This window comes from Cornus florida, unplaced genomic scaffold (genome assembly GCF_030987335.1).
Source record: "Cornus florida cultivar Cherokee Brave unplaced genomic scaffold, ASM3098733v1 CherokeeBrave_3.0.0_Hap2_Chr08, whole genome shotgun sequence".
Classification (NCBI taxonomy): domain Eukaryota; kingdom Viridiplantae; phylum Streptophyta; class Magnoliopsida; order Cornales; family Cornaceae; genus Cornus; species Cornus florida.
The window spans coordinates 26,604,666-26,620,137 of NW_026775578.1; the positions used below are offsets into that span (position 1 = coordinate 26,604,666).

At 35.4% G+C, this 15,472-nt stretch overlaps 2 protein-coding genes across 2 annotated transcripts; one reads left to right on the forward strand and one right to left on the reverse strand.

Annotated features, from left to right (window-relative positions):
* Positions 1-7,099: 7,099 nt before the first annotated feature.
* LOC132269925 (exocyst complex component EXO70B1-like) lies at positions 7,100-8,482 on the forward strand. Its single transcript, XM_059771145.1, has one exon. The coding sequence runs from the start codon at positions 7,100-7,102 to the stop codon at positions 8,480-8,482; it is 1,383 nt and encodes a 460-aa protein (XP_059627128.1).
* A 2,935-nt stretch (positions 8,483-11,417) lies between these two features.
* LOC132269927 (uncharacterized) lies at positions 11,418-12,515 on the reverse strand. The gene is made up of 2 exons (XM_059771146.1): positions 11,771-12,515; positions 11,418-11,593 (listed from the first exon to the last, which is right to left on the reverse strand). The coding sequence occupies exons 1-2, from the start codon at positions 12,513-12,515 to the stop codon at positions 11,418-11,420; spliced, it is 921 nt and encodes a 306-aa protein (XP_059627129.1).
* Between the last annotated feature and the right edge of the window lie 2,957 nt (positions 12,516-15,472).

Sequence of the window (15,472 nt, forward strand, 5' to 3'; positions counted from 1 at the left end):
TTGAATTCTTAAAAGACTATAACTTTGATTTACAGTATCATCCTGGCAAGGCAAATGTGGTAGCTGATGCTTTAAGCCGGAAATCTCGTGGGACTTTGGCTAGTTTAGCCATTCGAAAATGGAAGATGCTGAAAGATTTGGCTGAAATGGGATTGTATTGTTTTGATGATGATGATAATGGCAGTGAGTCAGCATTCTTGTTTACTCTCGTGGCTCAACTCACTCTTGTTAGACGAGTGATTGAGTCACAGAGACAGGATTCAGATTTGGATGCCATTTACACTTTGATCTCCAGTGGCGAGACCGTGAAGGATTGGACCTTACATGCAGATGGAGGTCTACGGTTTAAAGGTTTGTTGGTTGTTCCTACAGTTTGTCGTGAGGACGTCTTACGGGAGTTTCATACTTCCCGCTTTGCAGTTCATCCAGGTGGTACCAAAATGTATCACAATCTGAGACGTCAGTATTGGTGGAATGGAATGAAGAAGGATGTTGCACAGTTTGTAGCTAAGTGCCTTACCTGTCAGCAGGTGAAAACCGAGCACCAGAGACCAGCTGGTTTATTGCAGCCGTTGCCAGTAGCGCAGTGGAAATGGGAGGAGATTGCAATGGATTTTGTGACAGGTCTTCCTAGGTCACGGAGGGGAAATGAAGCCGTATGGGTCATTATCGATAGATTGACCAAGACAGCTCACTTCTTGCCTATTAAGGCAATAGATGACGCAGAGACACTTGGTGTACTTTATGTGAAAGAGATTGTGAGATTGCACGGAATTCCAGTGGCTATTGTGTCGGATAGGGATGCTAAGTTCACCTCGAAGTTCTGGGAAGGACTTCAAGCAATGTTTGGCTCAGCGTTGCACCTTAGTACTGCATTTCATCCACAGACGGACGGCCAGTCGGAGCGTACCATCCAGATCTTGGAGGATATGCTTCGAGCCTGTGTACTTAACTTGGGTGGTAGTTGGGAGCATCACCTTCCACTTATTGGGTTTGCCTACAACAATAGTTATCAGACGAGTATTCAGATGGCTCCATTTGAGGCATTGTATGGTAGACCTTATAGGTCTCCTGTCTGTTGGACTGAGGTGGGCAAGACAACCGCCTTTGGACCCGACATTGTACTCACTACCGAAAAGATTAAGCTGATCAGACAGAGATTGCTTACAGCTCAGAGCCGACAGAAGAGTTATGCAGATAGGCGGAGACGACCGCTATCATTTGAGGTGGGAGACCATGTTTTTCTTCAAGTTTCTCCAAGGAAGGGGTTGATGAGGTTCGGGAAGAGTGGCAAGTTGTCGCCACGATTTATTAAACCTTTTGAGATCTTAGACCGCGTAGGAGAGGTTGCCTACAGACTAGCATTGCCACCACATATGGACAAGGTTCATAATGTCTTTCATGTGTCGATGCTACGGAAGTACGAGCCAGATCCGTCTCATATTTTGAGTTGGGTTGATGTGGACATTGATGAGGATGTTTCCTACGAGGAGGGACCAGTTCAGATTCTTGACACACAACAGAAGGTGTTGAGGAAAAAGACGATATCGTTGGTAAAGGTTCTTTGGAAGCATCATGGAGTTGAGGAGGCTACTTGGGAGCTCGAACAGGAGATTCGCTCCAAGTATCCAAAGTTGTTTTCTCTCTTAGGTATGGCCTGATTTCGGGAACGAAATCTTTTAAAGTTGGGGAGAATGTAATGTTGTGATATATATGTATATATATATAATTAATGTTAAAAGAAAAAGAAATAAAAAAAGTGGGCCCCACCACTATATTAAAAACATCAAAAAGGCCATAAGGCCATTACAAATACACATTTTAATTCTCTCTCTCGGCAGTTTCCATGTTCTCTCTCTGAAATATTTGTTTTATTTTTGCTTTCACCATTCAAAGCTTGATCTAGCTCTATTCCTTTGAAATTTAGTAGAACATTGTGAAGCAAAGTTGTTGAGCTCGTCGAGGCTGTCAATTTGATAGGAACCAATCATCATTTGGTGCACTCCAAGGAGTTCGAAATTCTAGGGTTCTTGGGCTCAAATTGGGGGTTTTCATCAATTTGAGGTAGGGGTGTTCTAATCTACAATTTCTTTGCCTTTGGTGAATTTTTCCCCTTAAATTTGATTATAAGCATGCTAAATTTTAATTACTTAACTTGTTGTTGTTGTAGTTCTTTGTAATTACAATGATAATTGTGCTCCTTGTGTTATTTGAGTTCATATACATATCTATTTTCATTACGGTAAATGAGCATGCTTAGTGTTTGATGTGTTGTATGTTTTCATGATTATTTATTTATTTATTGTCTTGAAGAAAAATGGATGCAATGGTTATAAATAAATAAATAAATAAAGGAAAGGAATGTTTAGAAATTTTCATTAAATTGTGATGATAATGTAAATGGAAATGTGCGAAAACATATAGTTAAATTAATGATTTGAAGCATGAAGTATTCATGCATCCATTGGGAAAGAGAAAAGGGGAAAAATAATTGTTAGAACAAATAAAATTATTTTGGGGAAAATATTTTCTAAAAGTGTTGTGAAAACCGGACGCTTAGGAGGCGCCTAGTGGTCTGTGATGTTGGTGTAGTCTAGAAGGGAATGTAGTTGAGTTAACTAGGCCGGATGCGACGCCTTGGAGGTGCTTTGTGATCGTGGATAATTAACCAACCTTCCTTTCGTGACGCCATGGAGGTGCCTTAGGTCGGACTACACTAACGGTTTAATTGTTGAAACGGAATTGTTTCGGAAATGGGGAGTGACATTTGCATAACATTGCACTTTATGACATCGTGGTAAATTTGTGATTGGTTGATATTTGTTATATACTTGTTATTGTGGTTGAGAATGGGTGTTTTCCGATGGCATGATCCCGTTCACTTTTTATCTATTCATTGTATGGATTCACGGGTATTCATTGTATGGATTCACGGGGACATAAGAAGTGTGTCTTAGAGACTTCTTACTAAGCTTATGCTCACCCCCTTATTTTTAACATTTTTTCAGGATATGGAAAAGAGGTGGCGGACGACGGTCCACCACAGGTTTAGATGAGCTTAAAAACCCATTCTATTTTGTTATCTTTTGTATTAGACTCTACTATTTTGTAAATGTAATATTAACTACCTTGTGATACTTTAGTTTAATTAGTATAATGTTGTTAGCTATGGACTTTTAATTCTAGCTATATTTTATGGACTGTAATTTGATGAAACTTAAGTGGGTTCCATGTTTGGATGAGATGGAGGAACGAGACTTTTATATGTATGTAACTATTTTGGGAATGTAGTATAATATCTGAATTGTGCGTTGGGACATGATAAGTTAGATTTAAGGCCCAGTGAGGCCACTGCATTTATTTTTTTTGTATTTCAACAGGTTGTTGAGGGACATTTTCTGCGGAGGTCATGCCAAAATTTTTATAGATTTTTATTATTATTTTGGTATCTTTTCGGGTCATTACAGTTTTTTTTTTTTTTTTTTTTGAACTGGAGTAATATTTGTGCTTTGCCTAATGCTTTTTAATCAAATATCATCAAACTTTTCTTACATTCTCTCTTTGTTGTTAGTTTTAGTTTTAGTAATACTTATACCCCTACTTTTCACTTCTATTTGATTGTTATAATGAAGTATTAAACTACATTATCCTTCAACCAAACCATACAAGAAAAAGCTTCATTTTTGTCTTACCTTAAATTTATTCCATTCTTCTATCTTTCCCCTACAAACTGGTTAATTAGTATTTGGGAACAGAACATTTGCTTGTGTATTTGATAATAAAAAGGTCACAATTAAACAAGAAAAACATCTTTGTTCCTTTTTATTTACCAAAATAAAAAATTAAAAAACCTTGTTCCCTTTTTATTAGATGCTGACAAAATCTCTTGTTCACTATTCATTTTCTCCACTCTTTCCTAGAATCTTTCTTGCAAACTCTGTAGTCTTGTTTCCATTCTTTTCCCTTTACCAATGAGACAAGACCACAGGTTATAACTTACATATACATTGCCATTTCTCTGAGTTTAAATAATTTGAAGAATTAGAACACAGAACCATAGTTGAAACTGCTCTTACAATGGAAACTCCAGACAATGTTGTGGCTTCATTCGAGTCAGCTGTGAAGATAATTTTGCAATGGGATGTAAGTGCTACGAGAGGACACATGATGTTTGATGGAGAAGATCACAATGAGATAAATCAGTACTTGCGAGCCATTGATGAGATCCGCTGCTGGATGGAATTAACGACTGTGCCTGATGATGACAAGCAAGGCCAACAGTGTGCTCAAGAAAGCCATGGCCCGGCTCGAGGAGGAGTTTGTCAACATTCTGACCGGGACAGGCAACATCAGTCCGAGCTATTCAACTTGTTCGAGTTCAGTAACTGATAGCATTAGCTATGAATTATTTGAAGAGGATTACCTAGACTACGATATTGTGCCATCTGAAGAAGAAATCAATGATCTCCAGAGTATTGCTGAAAGGATGGATTCTGTTCAGTGCGTTCAGGTTTACAGGAGAGTAAGGAAGGATATAGTGGACGCGTGTTTTCAACGCCTTGGCATCGAGAAATTGAGCATTTAAGAAATTTGGAGGTTGGAGTGGCAAGTGTTGGAGGTGAAGATCAGACACTGGATACGTGCGGCCAAGTTTTATGTTCGAATTTTCTTTCCAAAAGAGAAACAACTCTGTGAGCAAATCTTTGGAGGTCTTCAAACTGTTGCAGTTGATTTCTGTCTTACGGAAATAGTTAGAGATGCCACAGTTCAGTTATCTGACTTTGTGGATGCCATAGGTACTAGTCGTCTATCACCAGAGAGGCTGTTCAAATTTATAGACCTCCACGAAGCATTGTCAGATCTTCTGCCGGAAGTGGATGTTCTTTTTCAATCAAAATCAGCGGAACCTATTGAAATCAAGGTTGCTGAGTCACCTTTTCGAATCCGGGCTGTTGAGATACTTTCTCAGCTCAAGGAAGTAGTCAGAGGGACTCTATTGCAGCTAGAGAAAGAAATGTGCCATTAGCAATCAACAATTTTGGTTCTGGGTGGGACTATTCACAGCTTGACTAGGTATGTGATGGACTATACCATTAGGATCTCCGAGTACAAACAATCTTTAACTTTGTTAATTGTAAACAGATTTGAAATATTTGGATGATGAGACGATTATTGATATGGACTATGTAGAATTTGAGGGCCAAACCCCGTTTGCACTCCATTTAATTTGGATAATTCATAATTTAGTACACAAATTGACTGTCAAGTCCAAACACTATGATTACGTTGACTTGGCTCTTTTTGTTCGTGGTGGACAATGTTTTATACATTTTTCAGAGAAAGGCTGTCCAGAAATGCGGATGATGATTGGCCGTGATTTGTTAAAGGAATTAAGAGAACTTCTTAAATACTATATGGCAGTTTTACTATTGAGAATCAAGTCTCGTATGACATACAGAAAACTAGGCACCAGAGGGTGCTGCTCTTCTGGGATGTCAATGAGTGCTAACAGAGAGGTGTTCAAGACCCTCAAAGCCATTGTTGAAGAATGTGAAAGGAAGTACTGTAAAAGGCATTTGATGCATCGACAAGCTGATCCCAGTTTACATGTCATTTGTTGGCCTCTGAGGCTTGTAGTTGATTCAAACAGGAAGGGGATGTGAGTTTTGGAAGACACTGAAGATACTCTTCATGAAAATAGTTTGTGTGCTTTTGGGGGATCCAACAATTTTTGCAGATTTGGTGCTGGATTTAATCTCCAGATGAGTCTCCGGCCCTTACTGCATGTGGTTAGTTAATTACAGTCTAAGCCATCAATGACAAGCTCAGGGTCCCTCAAGGTTTTGATCTGCACCGCTCGATTATGCCTTTAGTGGCCTATTGGGGGCTGGCTTTTGGCATCATTTTTTTGGGAGAGGCAGGTAAGCATATGGTAGTGGTTTTAATCTTTTTACTTTTACTGAGTTGTAATGGATTGGGAAAAGAATATCTCTGATTCTTTGCTCTTCATGTTCAACTCAGCTACATGAATAAAATAGCCAAATGTAGTGGAAATTATTAAATGCTATCCAGAAAAAAATCCTTAGAGTTGAAAAACACACTCAATTTTGACATCACACGTCACTTGATATGAGCGACAATAACCTAGCTTGGGAAAAAATTGACTTCGGAAGTTTTAATGTTCCATTGATTGATCAAATTGATGTATGAACTATAACTGTTGTTCCCTATTTTGAAAAAAAGAAAAAAAAAAAAAAGGAGTCTTTGTGTCCTCTGATCCCCAAGTGCTAGGTACCTATATCTGCTTTGATAGCGAGCAACTTAATCTATTTATAGCTTAACCAGATGATCCTTTGACAATTTAGCTACTGCAACCAGCATGCTCTATTTCAATATTTGGCCTTTCACTACCTCTTCTTCATTGGCGAAGCGAGGTGGTACAGCCCATGAGCTTAATGCCTTGTTGGTGAAATGTTTGCAATTAAGTTTTACTTCAATCTCTATATAGCTCTTACAATTTTAATCTTTGTATATAGCGAGATCTTGATTCTTTCCTTCATCCACGATATCAGTCATCAAAAACTATTTGCATTGGTCAATGAAATCTATTGGTAGAGTGTAGTTCAATGTGCTGCTTTCTAATTGGTTGCATTCTATGCATTTTTTTGTTTATTTGTCTTTGCATTTGGTAGATCTAGTTGCTCCTATTCTTCCTTCCATGATTGACTGGGTCCATCAATTTTCATTCAAAGACTAAATTGTGTTCTGTTGAAAGGTGTGAATAGGAAGGGGGTCTTTGTAGTTCCTCTTTCACTATCAGCAATAACTCTTGAAGAAAAAATGAGTTTGATTTCGTGGAACTTCCTTGAGTCTTCTTCCAGTCCTTTCCTTTTATCGATAAGAGAATACCATATATAGATGATAACTTAAGGATATCCATTAATCGCCTGTTCTCTGAGTTCTTATAAGTTGCTGAATTAGAACTTGAAGTGTAATTGAAGCTTGTCTTGCAATGGGAACTTCAGAAAACGTTGAGGCTGCTTATGAATCTGCCGCGAAGATCATTTTGCAATGAGATGCAAGTGCAGCCAGAGGAAAAATGATCTTTGGCAGAGGAGACCGCAATGAGATAAATTGGTACTTGCAGGCCGTTGATGAGATCCACGACGGGATGGAATCTTTGATGACAATGGCGGATTACAACAGCGCGATCAAGATAGCCATGGTTCGGCTGGAGGAGGAGTTTGGCTACATCTTGACCAGGACCGGCCATAGCACTGCAAGGTATTCCACTAGTTCTAGTTCAATAAGTGATGATAGTGTTAGCTATGAATTAGTTGAAGATGATTACTTAGACTATGATATTATCCCATCTGAAGAAGAAATCAATGATCTCCAGAGTCTTGCTGAAAGGATGGACTTTGTTCAGTGCGTTGAGGTTTACGGGAGAGTAAGGAAGGGTACAGTCTACTTGTGTTTTCAACGTCTTGGCATCGAGAAATTGAGCATTCAAGCTGTCTGGAGGTTGGTGTGGGATGTGTTGGAGGTGAAGATCAAACAGTGGATACGTGCAGCCAAGTTTTGTGTTCAAATTTTCTTTCCCAAAGAAAAGCAACTCTGTGACCAAATCTTTCAAAGTCATGGAACTCTCGTAGTTGATTTCTGTTTTATTGAAATAGTTAGAGATGTCATGGTTCAATTATTTGACTTTGTAGAAGTGATAAGTAGTAGTCTTCGATCACCGGAGAGGTTCAAATTTTTAGACCTCCATGAGGCGTTGTTGGATCTTATGCCGGAGCTGAACAATCTTTTTCAATCAAAGTCAACAGAACCTATTGAAATTGAGGTTGTTGAATCGCCCTTTCGAATCCGGGCTGTTGAGATACTTTTAAGGCTCGCGGATGCAGTAAGAAGGAGTCTATTGCAACTGGAGAATGATTTGTGTCATGAGTCGTCAGCGAATCTGATTCCAGATGAAACTATTCACAGCTTGACTAGGTATGTGATGGACTATATTACTCGCATCTCTGATTACAAGCAATCCTTAACTTCATTGATTGTATCTAAGCCATCAACAGATTTGAAATATTCCGACGATGATAAGACGACCATTGATATGGAATTTATAGAAGTCGAGGGACAAACTCCATTGGCACTCCATTTAATTTGGATCATTGAGATTTTAGTATGCAAATTGAATGTCAAGTCCGAGAACTATGAAGATGCTCATTTGTTCATGATGAACAATGTCCATTACATTGCTCAGAGAATTAGAGACTGTCCAAAATTGAGGATGATTATTGGCGATGATTTTGCAAATAAATTAATTGGAAAAGTTCATCTGACATGGATGGTGCGTGCAGTAGATTCAAACAGGATGGGTCGTGTGACTCGTGTCTTATTGAAGATGCAAAATTTGTTCCATACGATTGTATTTTTGGGATTGTATGCTCTGCAAAGTCGCCTTATGGATAGTGATTAATATTTAAATAAATCTGATATTGTGCAGCAGGGAATGCTTGTATCACTTTGAGAAATGAATTAAGTGTGCACTCATTATGTTAGGATGATTTAGATGCATTGAGGGAGTAGAATAGGAGATATAAATCATCAGTTTACATAATCAGATACATTGTTCATATTCTGTGTAGAATTGAGCATTTTATCTAAACGAATGTAAATGTTGGTTTCTATATGGTGGCTTGTCACGGTCATCAAGTGGAGGATTCAAAACTACATGTATTACGATAACCGTTGCAGCAATTTTTATTTACGAGTGCTATAGTGAATAATTCTTAATCATGAGGGAATAATGGACATTTGTCTTTATTTTTGATTATTTTGATTTACCAGAGATCCTTCAAGGCCAAACTATAATGCACATTTGTCTTTATTTTTTATTATTTTGATTTACCAGAGATCCTTTAAGGTCAATAAACTGTGTATTTTGGGTAGTCGCTAAACTGTGGATTTATATATAAGAGCACAAATTTATCAATTTATATTTGACAAAAATATCAATTAGATTTTTACTTAACCTAAATTTGAAAATGTATTTCACTGTAATTCACATTTTCTTAAATACGTAATACATAATATCACATGATTTATTAAATACATCATTTTTTATATCTAATTTCAAAGTTTGAAATTCCATAAAATATATATTGAAAAGTATATTAACTAAAAAACAAAAATTAGTTTTCAAAAAGAAAAAGAATCAAAATCTGAAATTTTATTTTTTTAATAGAAAAAATAATAAATTACAAATTAAACCTACAAATAGATTAAAAATAAAAAATAATATAGAGTGCACAATCAAATTAAACAGAATATTTTATGATATTGTCATCAATTTACATAAATATTGAAACCCTACCCTACACAAAATCCCAGCCCAAATAAGGTAATCAATAGCCTCAAAAGTCAAAACTATCCCGGTCAATGACAAACACGCGGTGTCTCAAAGTTTTGACCGGACGGCTCGATCATATTCATACTTAGAGCATCTCCCATGCAAAAATGCCAAATTCGAATACCAAATCTATATTTTGACAGTGCTACAGTGTCAAAATGCTATATTTTAACAATTCTGCTCCAATGATAAAAATGCTAATTTTTAACACAACCACTATTCTTTTTCAACTACCATTCCCGCCATATATATTTGCATCAGTAATGTTAATATTAGACACATTCCAAGTCAAGTTGTAAACAGTAGAAGGAAACTAAAATTAAACTTAATTAAAAAGAATCAAAAATCTAAAATATTTGATCAAAAAAGGACCCAAAAAAAAAAATATATATATATATATATATATGTATAAATTTTATTTATTTGATTATATTATTATATAATTTTTTTTATATAATTCTTTTTTCTTTTTAGGAAATTTATATTATATATATATATATATATATATATATGTATATTATATATATTTGATTATATTATTATTAAATATATATATATATTTAGGGCAAATCATTTCAGCCTCCCAAATAGCCATATATATTTTTAGGGCAAATCATTTCAGCCTCCCCAATCGCCTCCATCTCTATTCTCGTTCTCAGCTCTGAAATTGCCTCCTCTCGTTGTTTCAGTTCAGGTTCGCCATTTGCAAGCTTCAGTTGTTGGCTCTCACCTCTCAAGTTTGCCTCCCTCTCTCTCTTTTTGCAACTGCTAACTTGTATGTATGGATTTTGATTTAATTTTTTTTTCTAAATCAACTAATGAAGCTCTGTAATTCTCTGTAATTATTTTCTAAATCAACTAATCCATGGCAAGGGCGACCTCTGCTCTCTTCCTTCTTGACATCAAAGGCCGAGAATCTCTTCACCAAACCCATTGAGAAAGAGGTTCGATTTTTGTTTACCTTTTTTAATCAAGGTCTGTAATTCTTGTTTTGCAAATTAAATATTATTTGGTGAAATTTTTTATGATCTTTTTAAAAAAATATATATATATATATGCCAAATCTGAGAACCCCTCCCTCCCTCTTTCTTTTTTTTTTTCTCTCTCTCTCTGAAATAGCAATAGCTATTTCTTACGGACTCGGGTACGTGTCTAGAGGTCGAATCCATCTATCTATTAAATTATAGGACACGGGGACACGGAATAAAAGTGTCCAAAACTCGGACACGGGTACTTGGACACGGCATAGAAAATAGTATATTGGAGTATTAAAGACATATATATAGGCAGTTAGGCATACAACCATACATGAATGCATGATACATGACAGTATATTAGTAATTTAGTATGATATAAATTATATAATTATAACTTATAAGTACCTTATTGGTTTATCACTTTATTGTGATTCTGTGAATACTGAATACTAAATTCCCACACTTGCACTTGTACAGTTGCACTGCACCAGAATACTTTAGTGACTTTAGCCTTCAATTACATATCAGTATATCACCACTAATCACACTTGCATAATCCGCACTTTGCAAGTTTGCACCTGAAATATTAAATTGAAATTTATCTTATGTTGTGAACTTATTAAAAAAAATAAACAGATGCTAAATTGTTAAGCATAAGGATAGAGAAGCATACCTGCTGGTTGCTAAATAGCCTAAATGCCTAAATGAGTATATCATTCACTTTCACCTGTTAAAGACTTGAGAAGTTAAGAGTAAATTAAGGACTTTAAAAGTTCAAAGTTTAAACTACAATTATATAATTTATATCATAAAGTCATAGACACATTCAAAGTATACTATTACATTATTACCAAGCACTGACCCAAGTACTAAGTTACTAACAGAGTAACAGACAAGTTGGCAACTTGGAAACAAGACAACATTTAAGTTCAACAACTCAAAAAATTAAACTAGAAAAGCAAAAATCAAAACTCAAAAGCCAAGGTATGGTTCTTTTATCTTTGAACTGCTTCATTTCTTTTTCTTCAATCCATCATTCCTTGTTGGAATTCTTCAAGTGGTTTAACTTCAGCCCCTAAGACAGCCTCTTGCCCTTCTTCAAATGCATCATCAAATGTTATAAGCTCTAACTCTGGCTCATTGATGGAAAGTTCAGCAAGTTCCCCAAGAGTATTACCATCAATATCAAACTTATCACCACCTATTAAACAAAATAAATTAACATTGATGTAAAAAAAAAAAAAAAATTCATTAAGTAGTTTGTATTCATTCTTCTTTCTTGACATGAGACGGAGGTTGCAATGTACAAAGACCAAATCATCAGCTCTACTTGTAGTCAATCTATTTCTTTTGAAGCTTTGAATAAGAGAATATGTACTCCAATTTCTTTCACAACAAGATGATGATGCAAGCTGTGAAAGAAGCTTGAATGCTAAAGCTTGTAACATTGGTGTTAAAGAACCATGATTTGCCCACCATGAAATTGGTTCCTCATACAATTTTGCATCAATAACATGAGGCTCATTGAAGTAACCGGATCCACTTAAAAAAGCTCCATATTCAATATAAACTTTCCAAAGATCATCTTGATTGCTAAATAATTGTTTGAAACATTTACTTCTATTCAAAGAGACCTCTTGATCTTCATGTGGTAAGAGCCGTGGAACTCCATCACTTCCACCTCTAATCCAAGCTTCAGTGTAGTACTTAGAAACCAATAAATGAGCCATACAATGCAGTGGATTGTTGCTTTTATTCCATCTTGTTTCCAATATATTGTGAATGACATCAAAGAAATTTGATTGGCCAGTCAGCATATCTTGTTTATCATGAGCAAATATTCTGAATTTAACTTTCTCAATCATTGTGTCCCACATATCATAAATCAAATGGAGAACAGGGGCATCAGTGTCTTCTAACCTTAAAAAATCAACAATAGGTTCAGTAAATTCCAAGAGATATTCCAAGTCATCCCACCAACTGTCACTCACAATGCATTTTTTAACTTCCCTAGCCTTGATTTCAATTGCTGACTTTCCATCTCTTTTTAGAAGCCTTCTCCAAGTTGGATCCATCACCATCTTCTCAAGTGCATCCTTCACTTCTTTCAAACGTTTTGCCATGATTATGCTTGATGCAAATCTTGTTTCCGCTACCCTTAGTAAACCCAATTCCAAGTAAGTATTGAAAATTGAGAGTACCATGCCATGGTTAACAATGAAATTTCTTATATTTTGAACACTACTCACCAAATCAATAATCCATTTACAATGAGTATATTGAGGTGAGGTTTCAGATAGTTCACAAATGCTTTTTAGTGCCAAATTTAGGCAATGCACAACACATGGAGTCCAAAAGATGTGAGGATATGTACTCTCAATTATACCCCCAGCAGCCTTAAAGTTACTCCCATTATCAGTAATGATCTAAACAACATTGTGTTCTCCCACATCTTTGATCACTGGTATAAACAAATTTGTTACATACTCAGCTTCTTTTATGTTGCCACTTGCATCAACTGCCTTCAAGAACATAGCACCACCTACTGATATAGCCGTTACATTTATTAGTGGCCTCCTTTGTCTATCGGACCACCCATCTAAACAAAGGGACATGCCTTTCTTTTTCCAGCTATCTTTTATCGATTGGAGCTTTCGATTAATATGTGCCTTCTCTTGGGCCAGCAATGTTGTTCGTAATCTGTTGAATGTTGGAGGTGTATAGCCAGATAACTTGCTATTGGCTAATGTGAGTGAATATTTTCTGAAGTGAGGGCACCTTGCGAAGTTGAAGGATAAGGCAGATGCGTAGAACATGCTAGCAGCCTGTTTATCTGCTTCATCTCTTTGTGCTACATTAAATGAATTTTCTAGACCTCCTGGAGCTAATCCCTTTCTTTTTTTTTGCATTGCAATAAATCTGATCCTTCAGGCAATGATAAATACTCTTCCTTCTTTCTCACATTCAATTCCTGTTGTGCCCTTTTGCTTTCAGATTGCACATGTTCCTTCTTTAGTGCTTCAAATACATCATTGCTTATAGACTTGCAAGCTTCAACCCCTTGATTAGGAATCTTCAATAAATGACCCTTGACTTTTGAATATGATCCTATAACCTTTTTGTTGCAATAATTGCAACACCAATTTTTATTTCCACCTCCACGTGTTGGTAGGCTAAGAACTTTCACATGATTCCATAGTGGTTTGTCATCAAATTCAGTTCTTTGAGCTTTTGATGGTCTTAGGTTTACCTTCCCTTTCCTTTTGGCAGACATCTAGAAAATAAAGAATGTATACAAAGTAATAAAAAAAATAAACAAAGTACACATAAGCAATAAATATAATTCTACACACTAAATGTAATTTTTAATTTGTTAGTATATTACTGATGCATTAAGGGAGCAACAACTTAGCAGCACCAACAAGAGAATGAGAAAATACGAAATACTTCAGATGTATGTTAACAACTTAGCAGCACCAACTTGGCAGTCCGGCCATTACTTTGAAACTTAAAATCAAAAAATACTTGAGGAATAAAAACCAGCCAATAGATTTGAGTATATACCTGTTCTTGTTCCCTATTTGTAGATGAGATTTTTGTTGAAGCTCAAAGTTTGAGGAATAAAAACCAGCCAATTGATTTGAGTATAAACGTGTTTTTGTTCCCTATTTGAAGATGAGATTATTGTTGAAATCAAAAAATACTTAGAGGAATAAAAAACCAACCATTTGATTTGAGTATATACCTGTTCTTCTTCCGTTTTGCAGATGAGATTATTGTTGTTGAAGCTCAATGTTTATCTGACTTTCAGCAAATGAGAGAGATGTGGTGTCCGAGAAATAAGAGTTTGGTAGAGTATAATGAGTCTAACACTCCATCGTCTCCAATCTCCATGCACTCCACCAAACCCACGGGCCACAGCCACATATACATTGGATTTCAACTTTTCAAACCCTTGTCTTGTATGCATTAAATGCAAAAGAAACTCCCGCCTCCAATATGGTATTTTTTGCAATATATAAAACCTTGTCAGTTGTACACTTGTACATAACTTGTATCATTGTATGCAAAAAAATCTTCTCAGCCTCCAATTTGATGATATGACTACCGAAGGTTGTAATTAGTTGCTATGGAACTACTAGTTCGTATTGAATTACTAGTTCTTATGAGAATGACTACATTCATGTAATTAACAACTTAAATTATAATTAATTAGTAATTAAATTAAGCCTTATTTAATTACATAGTTATATAGGATCGATCATTATATATATATATATATATATATATATATATAATGATCACTATACTAATAGTATAACCTCCTTAATTCAATGTGTTTCATTATATAGATATAAATCATATAATTACATGTGTTAAATTATATAATTATATAGAATCACTATACTAGTATATATAGCCTCCATAATTCAATGCGTTTAATTATATAGTTATATATAGATCACTATATTAGTGTGAGATTTTTAATTACACGTGTTAAATTATATAGTTATATAGGAAATAGGATCACTATATTAGTGTAGCCTTCTTAATTTCATGTATTTAATTATAGAAAAATGATATTTCAATCGAAGTATTTGACCGATTACTCTCTCATATGTCATTTCAACCAGCTAAGCCATTTTCATCTCTCTCTCTCTCATCTCTTCTCTCTCCTTTCTTTCTTTTTCTCATTCTATTTCTCTCTCTAATATCTCTTTGAAATTTTTTTAAAGACTGTGAATGAACAATATAATCAAATAAATAAATACACATATTTACCTTAAAAAAAAAAATTACACATATGATACAATATATATAAATATATAAGAATATGATATATGATATGAAATTGCAACCATACTTTAAAAATCAAAAGGTAAGAAATATTGTTTGAAGAGACGAAACAAAGAGGGAGAGATTTGATAACTATCAGATACTTAGCTTAGAATGACAGCCTGGGAAAGATGAATTTGTGGATGCATATATTGTTTCCCCTTTTATTTTCTTTCCTTTTTTTAATTGTTAAAGTTGCTTACCTGGATTGCCATGTATATTCTGCCAAAATTATCGGTCCATC

Coding starts and splice junctions, on each gene's coding strand:
- LOC132269925 (XM_059771145.1), top strand. CDS start 7,100: ATGATCTTTGGCAGAGGAGACCGCAATGAGATAAATTGGTACTTGCAG.
- LOC132269927 (XM_059771146.1), bottom strand. CDS start 12,515: ATGGCAAAACGTTTGAAAGAAGTGAAGGATGCACTTGAGAAGATGGTG. Junction 11,594..11,770: donor TTGTTGTGAAAGAAATTGGA/GTACATATTCTC, acceptor TTTGTTTAATAG/GTGGTGATAAGTTTGATATT.